This window comes from Balaenoptera acutorostrata, chromosome 11, assembly GCF_949987535.1.
Source record: "Balaenoptera acutorostrata chromosome 11, mBalAcu1.1, whole genome shotgun sequence".
NCBI lineage: Eukaryota > Metazoa > Chordata > Mammalia > Artiodactyla > Balaenopteridae > Balaenoptera > Balaenoptera acutorostrata.
Genome location: NC_080074.1, coordinates 20,202,770 through 20,212,360, shown reverse-complemented (window position 1 = coordinate 20,212,360; position 9,591 = coordinate 20,202,770). Strand labels below are relative to the sequence as shown.

The 9,591-nt window shown below is 35.1% G+C and overlaps 1 protein-coding gene across 1 annotated transcript in view; it reads right to left on the bottom strand.

Annotated features, from left to right (window-relative positions):
* Positions 1 to 4,829: 4,829 nt before the first annotated feature.
* The window catches only part of NUP37 (nucleoporin 37), a 42,955-nt gene continuing 38,193 nt past the window's right edge, over positions 4,830 to 9,591 (bottom strand). Inside the window, exons 7-10 of the mRNA XM_007165787.1 lie at positions 8,596 to 8,777; positions 8,062 to 8,112; positions 5,576 to 5,669; positions 4,830 to 5,093 (exon numbers count right to left, since the gene is read on the bottom strand). Of these exons, the coding sequence (XP_007165849.1) occupies positions 4,980 to 5,093; positions 5,576 to 5,669; positions 8,062 to 8,112; positions 8,596 to 8,777 (441 nt within the window). The 3' untranslated portion in view covers positions 4,830 to 4,979. The remainder of the gene's footprint in view (positions 5,094 to 5,575; positions 5,670 to 8,061; positions 8,113 to 8,595; positions 8,778 to 9,591) is intronic.

Below are 9,591 nucleotides of genomic sequence, written 5' to 3'. Positions count from 1 at the left end.
TGGCAGGTTGATTCCTCCTACTACCTGTTAATGGGTGTTTTGGGGGAGGAAGTGGGGAACTGGCAGGATGCCTGAAGTCAATGTCTGCTAGAATTATGTGGGCAGTTTGGTCTGGGGGCAGTCTATGTTATCTCAGGACCCCAGGAGTTCATGGCTTCAAAGGAAAAAGAGGATTGTGATGGTGGTAATATGACTATTGAGAAACCCTTTCAATAATATCATATCTTCCCAGTTATTTGCCATCAACAGGTTGGGACCCAGGTTTTATAAAGATTATACACACATGTAAACACAGCTACTGTGGTAGGTGGGTGGAATGATAGGGAAAGGAATAGGTCAAAAACACTGACAGAATTCCAGAACTGCTCCAAGGGTTTGGGGTTTAATGTATTTGGTGGGGAGGTCCAGGATGGGGTGAGACTTCTGAAGTAGCTGTATATAAGATCAGGTCCTGTACTTGCTCAAAATTAAGTGCCAGGGAAATCTTACTAGAACTCTATGGATTTCAAGTGAGGGATGCTTGCACAGATGTTCTCCACGGTACATCAATTTGGAGAGAAATGCAACATTAGCTGTTCACAACACAGCTTGAGGCACTTGTGTCCAACTCTCAGGAGAATCAGCCCTACAGAACATTTAGCAAAGTATTTAAAATTCCAGAGAGTCTAAATCTTAATGGGAACCCCCTGCCCCCTTTTTTGTAGGCTGGAAACCAAAGTGAGCTAAGCTATTATACAATTATTACGATAAAATATACCTGAGTTATTTTATCTGTAATAAGTAAACATCTAGTTTTCATTAGTACTAGTGGCAGAAAGAACCAGCAATTAACCAAAGAGCATTAAAGGAAGAAAAGATGGTAGAAAGTTCTTTAAAAAGTAACTTATATTGGTCTGGTTTAAACTTAATGTCAGCTAAGAAATTCATTTCTTACAGTTATAGTTTAAGTAAAAATGAACTAAAATGAACTAATTTGTTTATAGACAGTTTCTACCTGCTTTATCACCGCAGTATAATTTATCATTAGTTGCCTCTGGCTTATTTTAGAGGTTAGTTGTCTGGGGCTTATTTCCTTTATACAGTCTCAAAAACAGAGATTTCCTAAAACAGGATTAGAAAGCTCTTCTTGAGATGGTTGCAGAGATTAACCTTAATTTTGGCCAAAGTCTAATCTTGTCTGGATTTGGCTCAGTGATAAGACAACAGCTGTGTTTATAAGAAAGATCAAAGTTTTGTGTTTAACCACCATTAGAAGCGAAGAGACCAGCAGCATTTATTGTCTTTTACTACAAAGGAAGGAAATAGGCACTCAACTCAATATAGCACTAAAAAATGCAGTTGGTAGAAATGCTTATTTCATACACCTTTAAATCTATTGGGTTACTCAAATTGTTGGCAAAGGCTGAGAAACTTGGTGGCCCTCCCCTTTCACTTACCATTGTTCATATGGATTTTATAAGCTCATGTAAGTGTTACAAGTCCCAAGGTAGTGTATTCTGTTAAAAATTAGTCGAGAAGGCAAACAACTTTATAACAAAGACATGAGTTAAACAGAAATAAGCTCATCCAAAGAAATTTCCAGGCAAACGTAATTTGATCCTCATAAGGGCAACAATTGTTTTTACTAAGGTAGTTCAAAGAACAGCTGAAAAGGTCAGCAAGAAGATTCAAGGCTTTTGATTTCCCATGAAGTCTGTATCCATGCATGCAAAAGAAACTGGTTGAGTTTGAGTAATGGATATGTCATCAAATGTGTATTCCGTTTTGCTTTTGTGAAATGAGATCGTCAAAGCTGATATCCTAATTATTTTGTTGTGTTACTGCGCTTAGTGAACAAATGGTTGCTATAAATTAAAGCCATGTTAATAATAACAACAAAACAAAACTACCTATGTTTTATATGGCATATTTCTTTAAATGTATAATCAGAAACAAATGTGAGCTGTTTTGAAATTCTTTTCCAATGCCTTGTTAAAAATAAATGTTTTTGAATGAGCAAGGTGTTAGATTAAAGAAACAGAGTGTTCTCTCCTGTCCCTGTTGTTGAGCATACCAACAGCTTAATAAAGATATACTGGAACAGAATGCTGCTTCTGAAGACCTGACCAGGCTCTTACCAGGAATATGTGGAAATGGACCATCATAATGTTCATTTTTACTTTAAAATATTTTATTTGGGCCCAGAACTAAGGGTATTACTGGTATGGTCTAAAGTTGGGTTAAACTGAGTTTAACTCTTTGAGCTACAGAAAAATATGGGGAATAATTTGGAGCAAATAACTTCTTCTCTCTTCAGAAATTAGTCTTGGGCACAATACTGTCTCATAACTTCCCAATCAGCATTTTTGGGATAATGTCAGATTTTGGACAATTACAAAAAACCAGACACAAATGTGCAAACCAGATTTCAATTTCTTCTCCACTGACATGAGATTTAAAACAGCAACAGGAACATTTCTAGGTCAGTGTCAATATGTAGTCACAAATTACCAAAGTAAAACAAATTGGCGAGCATGGGTGTGCGATTTTGTGTTTTTGGCATGGGAGAGACATTGAAATATTCACAACATACAAGCCAAATCATAAAAATAAAATGAGACTTATGATCCCATCATTTTGAAAGTGTAGATTTAGTCCTGACATCTTGCAGATTTGTGATATCCTGACTTTTGCTTCAACAGTCCTAAATAACACAAGTTTTAGAACATAAGCACAACATTTTTTTCTTTCTAAAATGTTTGTAAGTGAAGCAATCCTGAGGAAAACAATTTCAACAGAAGAAAAACCTCTTAGGCATATTTATAAACAAACAAGGAAAAACTACAACACACAAACACACACACAATCAGATCTCATATTATTTATCAGGAATTAGAAGTGATGACCAATAATTACTTCCCCATTAAACATTTCCTCCTGTTTCAGTCTAATTTAAACATAGTTATCTAAGAACAAAGTTTACTAAGGAAAAAGAATATCATTATACCATTTAAAGTAATTGAACACACTAAAGTTTAGCAACAAAGTGGAAGCTGGAAAATCATCAGATAGCCTGTATATGAGATCTAAAGAAAGGAAGGTTAGAATTCTCAATGCTTACTCAGTATAAAATGTATACCACTCCTGAAACTAAGAGCTAAAGACATTCCTCTCATTTCTTGAGACTGTCTTATCTCAGTCACCTTAATTTACAAATGTAACCACCATTTTCCCTCTTTGAGGGTAACACTTCCTGCCTCTCTTTGGCATAACTGTATTTACAGTTTTTTTCCCCACTTGTCCCCTAAGACAGTAGCTCCACTGGGTAATTTCATCAGACAACTTTTATAAACCTTTTTCCAGAGGATTTCCTAAATACCCAGATACCCAAGCCCCAACATACTCACTTCTCCAATCTCCATTCCTAAGCCCACTCAATTCCTAAGTCAACTTTTCTAAGTATAAGACAATTTTCAAATATACTGGCCCAATTTGTCACTTTTGAAATACACCCTGAAATGACAAATTCTTACAAATTATTTGCCCCTTCTTGATGCTTTTAGGGTTCTCTGTCCCATCACAGAGACTGTTAAAGGGAACCACGTCAAAAGTTCCTCACCTTTGCCTTAAGTTCAAAATCTGCTTATGAAGGGGTAAAAGAAAATATTTTTAATATTTGGTAATAGTATTTTACTGTATTAAATAATTAACTTGGGAATTGCTATGCTGTACAATATTTCATCTGTAATTTAACAAATGCAACAGTTTATACCAAACATCTACATGATTACAAAATTTTACTAAATTAAAAAAAAAATTACCTGCAGCAATTCCATAGCTCTTAAAGATAATTTTGATTTCATAAGATACTTATTTAAGACATCTTATGAAAACTTGAGTAAAAAATATTTATTGGCATTATTAATTAAAAATAAATTTCCAGTTCTTCAAAAACAAGAACTATCCATCTCTGAAAAAATTAATAATACCTACAAATCCCTGAACTGTGTGAGACATATTAGGTATTTTCATTCACCTTCACTTAATCCTCACAGTAACTTCATGAGACAGTGATTCCTATCTCCATTTTACAGCATGAAATGCAACTTCAGAGAGGGCATTAACTTGCAGGAATGCAGAGTTTGCAGAAATTTATTTAGCTCTATTATACTCTTCTGATTAGATCATGATGCGACATGGCTGTCTTACACAATGTTTACTTCAATGATCTTGAGGAGCGTGAATATAGTTCTACTGCCACTAGGTGCCATCTCAAAAACATTTAAGTTTGGTAAGAATGGTGAAGATTTATAAAAGGCGGAGGCTGTTAAAGGTATTAAATCATAAGTTATTTTTCAAGGTAAGCTTTATCCCATATATCAGATGTTCTGAGAACGCTGAGAGGTCCAGTCAAAAGGAATTTGCATATAGTAAATAAATAGGGTTGAGTTACGTAATGAGTCACATTTTAAAGAAATTGAGAATCATTTCTTATATTAAGTTGAATAATAATCCTTTATAATTACTGAGGAAGTTGTAATAAGACCCCTACATATATAGGTTGCTAACAAAAATGCATATACATTCATCCCCACATGTACATTCAACCATTTCCAGAGTAATACTGAAAGGAGAGACCTTTTTTTCCTTTTGTAAATGTTTGTGTCTTTGAGAATTAGGAAAACAGTATGTATTTAAGGTATAGAAGATAGGATACACTTTGGAAAGTCCTGTGATAAAGTCAAAAGCATTATGTTTCCTTAATCATCTCTTTTCTAGAGCTGCTGAGTCAACTGTAGTCTTAAAGATGACTAAAAAAAAAAAAATACACACAGAATAGAGTAGGAAAATAATTTTTCAAACCATCAACATTTTATTTAAAAAAAGCAATTGGAACATTTCTAGATCTTACAGTATATATTTGATACAAAAATAAGGAATTCTCCAAAATACGTACTAAAAATACAGTTTTATGGATCTAAGTACACAGAAAATTTATTTTACATTTCAGTCACCCAAAATAACAGCTTGTGGTCTCCTCCGATTGCACACAGTGGGAGACTTCTATGCCAGGAAAGGCCAGATCCAACGGCTACAGAACCAACAAGGATGGGCTATAGGATATGTGAAGAATTAAAGAAGCTCAATACATTACCGACATTAATAAATAAAAACTACCCTTCAAAAATAAGAAATGCATTGAAAAATTGTCTTTTTTTTAATAGTGCAAACAGAATTAAAAAATGTGCTCCCTCAGAGGTGAAGTACACATTAGAAGGATACAAATAATCTATGAATAATTGGTGCAGTCCAGATTCTAACATTTTTGCAGTCTAAACCAACCAAGCAAGCAAACTTATTACATTTAATGAAGAAGGAAATAGAAGAAATAAAATGCTTCTTACATGAATATTGGCAAAAAGCCTGTTACCACTGGTGATTTAAACATCAAAAAATGCTTTCTCTTTCCAATTTAAGCAGGTAATAGATATTCATAAATGTTTTAGTTACACATTACAAATCTGGGGGGCTATAAGGAGAAAAGTAGAAAACACAAATTTAAAACCACATATGCCACCAAACATCTCCACATTACCTGAGGGTGTCCTAAATGATGAATTTGAAACTGGCTTGCCATTTTTCCAGGATAACCAGTGGTTGCAAACAAGTTTTCATTAATTGTGGACCACCTAAGAAAAGACAAAGGATGAAAATCAGTACAAAATCCTACAGACAACTATATGCTTTTCTAAGATTGGTTATTTCTTTTTATACAAAAATGATAATTTTATAACCCTAAATTTGATAATATGGCTTTACAATCAGACTGGGAATTCCAGGGAAGTTAGCTATAAATATTTTCTCATTCTGTGAATATTTATTAAGTGCTTACTTATCATGTGCCACTTTGTTAAATTACAAAATTACACAAGGTTAGCAGTTCCTTTCTTTTTAAAAAAAAAATATTTATTTATTTATTTATTATTTATGGCTGTGTTGGGTTTTTGCCCCCGTGCGAGGCAACTGGGCTCTCCCCAGTTGCGGCAAGTGGGGGCCACTCCTCATCGCGGTGCGCGGGCCTCTCACTATCGCGGCCTCTCTTGTTGCGGAGCACAGGCTCCAGACGCGCAGGCTCAGCAATTGTGGCTCACGGGCCTAGTTGCTCCGCGGCATGCGGGATCCTCTCAGACCAGGGCTCGAACCCGTGTCCCCTGCATTGGCAGGCAGACTCCCAACCACTGCACCACCAGGGAAGCCCAAGCAGTTCCTTTCTTATAACGAAAAGGCTGACAGTATGATAGGAGATACAAACAAGGAATGAGACAGATAGAAAATATTTCACAGTGCAATACATTAAAAAAACCCCATACATTTAATGTTCTTACTGACATTTGTTTTAAAATTAGTGATAAACTTATGAGTTTAAACTCCTTGGAATCATGTAAACACCTGGAATATATAGATGTTTAAATATTCAAGTATTAAGGCATCATAGATATTGGAATATAATGAATGATCAAGTGTTAATGGAGCTCCAGCAACAAGCCCAGCACTATAATAAGTGCAGTAGGGGAGGTACAAGGGGGAAAAAAAAAGATTCCTTGACAAAAAACAAACAAAAACCCCGCTAAAGTCTAGTTATTATTTTAATGTGTGGCAGACATTATGTGTTGCTTGTCCAACAGCCAGCCATTCTGCCTTTTTTCTGTGCTAACTGAACCCCAAATATGTTCTGGCACAGTGTGTCTAACCCCAAGGGATGAGACACAACTGGTATAAGGCAAAGACAGCAACCCCCAATAAAAGGGGTGCTCCTTCGTCTCCTCTTATTTTGGACAATGTGGTATGAGGCTATGGTGCCTGGAACTCTGGCAGCCATCTTGTGATTGGGAAGCAAGAAGCCAAAGCCTGTCGTTGAGGCTGGCAGAGGGAAAGGTCTGAACTCTTAATGACATCAGTAAGCTACTAAACCAATCCTCAGACCGCCTCCTCCAGACTTAGGTACCACAGTTCGTTGATTTTCTTTTTAGCAACTGGAAGAAAAATGTTTAAAACTGAAGTATAGTTGATTTACAATATCGTGCTAGTTTCAGGGGTACAGCACGGTGATTCAGTTACAAATACATACATATATATATATATATATATATATATATATATATATATATGTATTTCTTTCCCTTATAAGTTATTACAAAATATTGAGTATAGTTCTCTATGCTATATAGTAGGTCCTTGTTGGTTATCTATTTTATATATAGTACTGTGTATGTGTTAATCCCAAACTCCTAATTTATCCCTCCCCCACCCCCCTTTCCCCTTTGGTAACCATAAGTTTGTTTTCTATGTCTGTGAGTCTATAGTTTTGTTGATTTTAAAATGTGTATTTGCTCATATCTCTGAAATCAGGATGCATCTTATAATCTATGGCATTCTTACATTTAGTTGAATATATTTTTTTCTTAGGAATACATAAAATAATAGTGTCCCCAGGTTCTACAATTTTATTGGGGGTATTTTAGATTTGATGAAATACAGCACATAATAAATGTTCTAGTGACTTTAGTCTCTGTTAGTAAATTTTCCTGAGGCCGAAAGCACCCTAATGACTACACTATACAATGCAGTATTACATAAAAATGAATGAAAAAGAACAAGTACATTAATTTACATGGAAAAAAGGTCACAGATATATAATATCCAGTGTGTTCTCATTTAAAGAACAATGTAGTTCATATGCATAAACGTGGGTCCACCTACATTTTACGTCTTTATCAGCACAAAAAATAAGAAAGCATATGCTTCAAATTGTTGAGGTGGCATTGGTGGAGTGGCAACATTTTGTATTTTATAAAAATTTTCAAAGAAAATATTGGAAAACAATCTCTCACCCAGACCAAAAGATAAAAGCAAAGACTTAGTTAGGAAAGTAAAACATCCATTTATAAAAGAATCAGAGAAAAAGAAAAAAATCAGTGCAAAGGAGAGGACTGGGAAAGTATTCCAGGAGTTGGTGCAGCATGAGCAAAGTAACCAAATTCAGAAAATGAAATTATAACCCCAACAAAAATGGTACATTACCTGAATAAGCAGGCTCGATCCATGTGGACAGGTCTCTTATCTTGAGGGTAACTAAAAGATAATATTTTATGTTTTATGAATTACGTGTTGGTCTTAAGTAGAGGGACTTAAATTAAGGTTTAAAAAGTATTTTCTCTTTAAAGAACACAATGCCCAAGGTATGTAAACTGTGGCAAAATTCCAAATAAGCACTGAATTAAAATAGCTGAAATATGATAAAGACATAAACATGATTTAGAACCATTGCAGAACACCATCATTCAACAGGGTCAGTGTTTTTTCTTCTTTTTTTAACATAAGTAAACACTGCTCAGATCAAAGATCTCCTCCTCTGCCATTTTTCTTTGTTATTCTCAAAGTAAATCTGTAAAAGCCATCTCTGTTACATAGAAGCCCATAGCTCTGGCCCTTCTACAGGAAAGACTTGCTTTTGCTCTATAGTGTGGCCCAGGTATACAAGAATGGGTCAATGGATCATACAGCAATAGTGACTGATTTTTTGGTAAGCAATAGATAAATATACTAAGGAAGTACCTGGACCGAGTAATATCCCAAATTAACCAATCATTCCCTGCAACAGCTCCAACTTTGAAGGTGTTTTTTAAGCACCAGTGTGCTGACATTAATGGCATCTGTTCTGATTCAAGAGATAAAATAGCCTGTTGAGCCAAAAGATCATAAAACCGAATTGTTCCATTCTTCTCTGCAACCATCAACTGTAAGACAGAAAAATAAAGAAAATTCAACCACCTAATTTACTAACCACCTAATTTACTAAATCTGAGAAGGAGGCAGAGATTCAATGTCGTACATATAGTAAAATGTAAACATTTGCATATATTACAAATCGGAGATCAAATGCAAAGGAAATAAGACAAGCCTAGGTAAAAATCTCTATCAAATATTAAAAAATCTCATAGTAAACGGGCAAAAGACAGACATAAGAAAATTGGATACAATTTTAAATGATTATGTATGGTCACCAGGAAGAAGAGATCAGCCTAAAGATTCATTCTAGGTAAATTATACATACACACACACACGAGTTATTCACAGTAGGTAAGGTTCTATAAAGTTGCTGCAAACACTGAATTAGCGGGTATCAAACCACTGATCCTAAAGGAAATTAAAGGGTTCAGTTCTATGAGTCTCTGATCACATTTTTGTCAACTGATCAATACATAATCTTGTGTGTTTCTGTTTAAAGACGTCTTATTTAATATATATTGATTCATTAACATAGAACTCACAGGCAGCAGCACTGTAACTCATGCCTGAACAAAGCTTACCTAACACGTATTTTCTCCATAAGGCATATCACAGCCTTCCTGCACTTAGAAACACTAGGTAGCTCTTTAGCAGTGTGCTTGGGGGCCATTTTACACAGTGAAAGAAACTGCCAACAAAAAGCATAAAAATGTGGCACTAAATAGACTATGAATAGGATACTTGTTTACAATATGAGAGCTAAAACAAGAAGGCAGAGTACTGCCTTATTCAGCCTTAGCTGGGAATGTGCACATTAGCCAA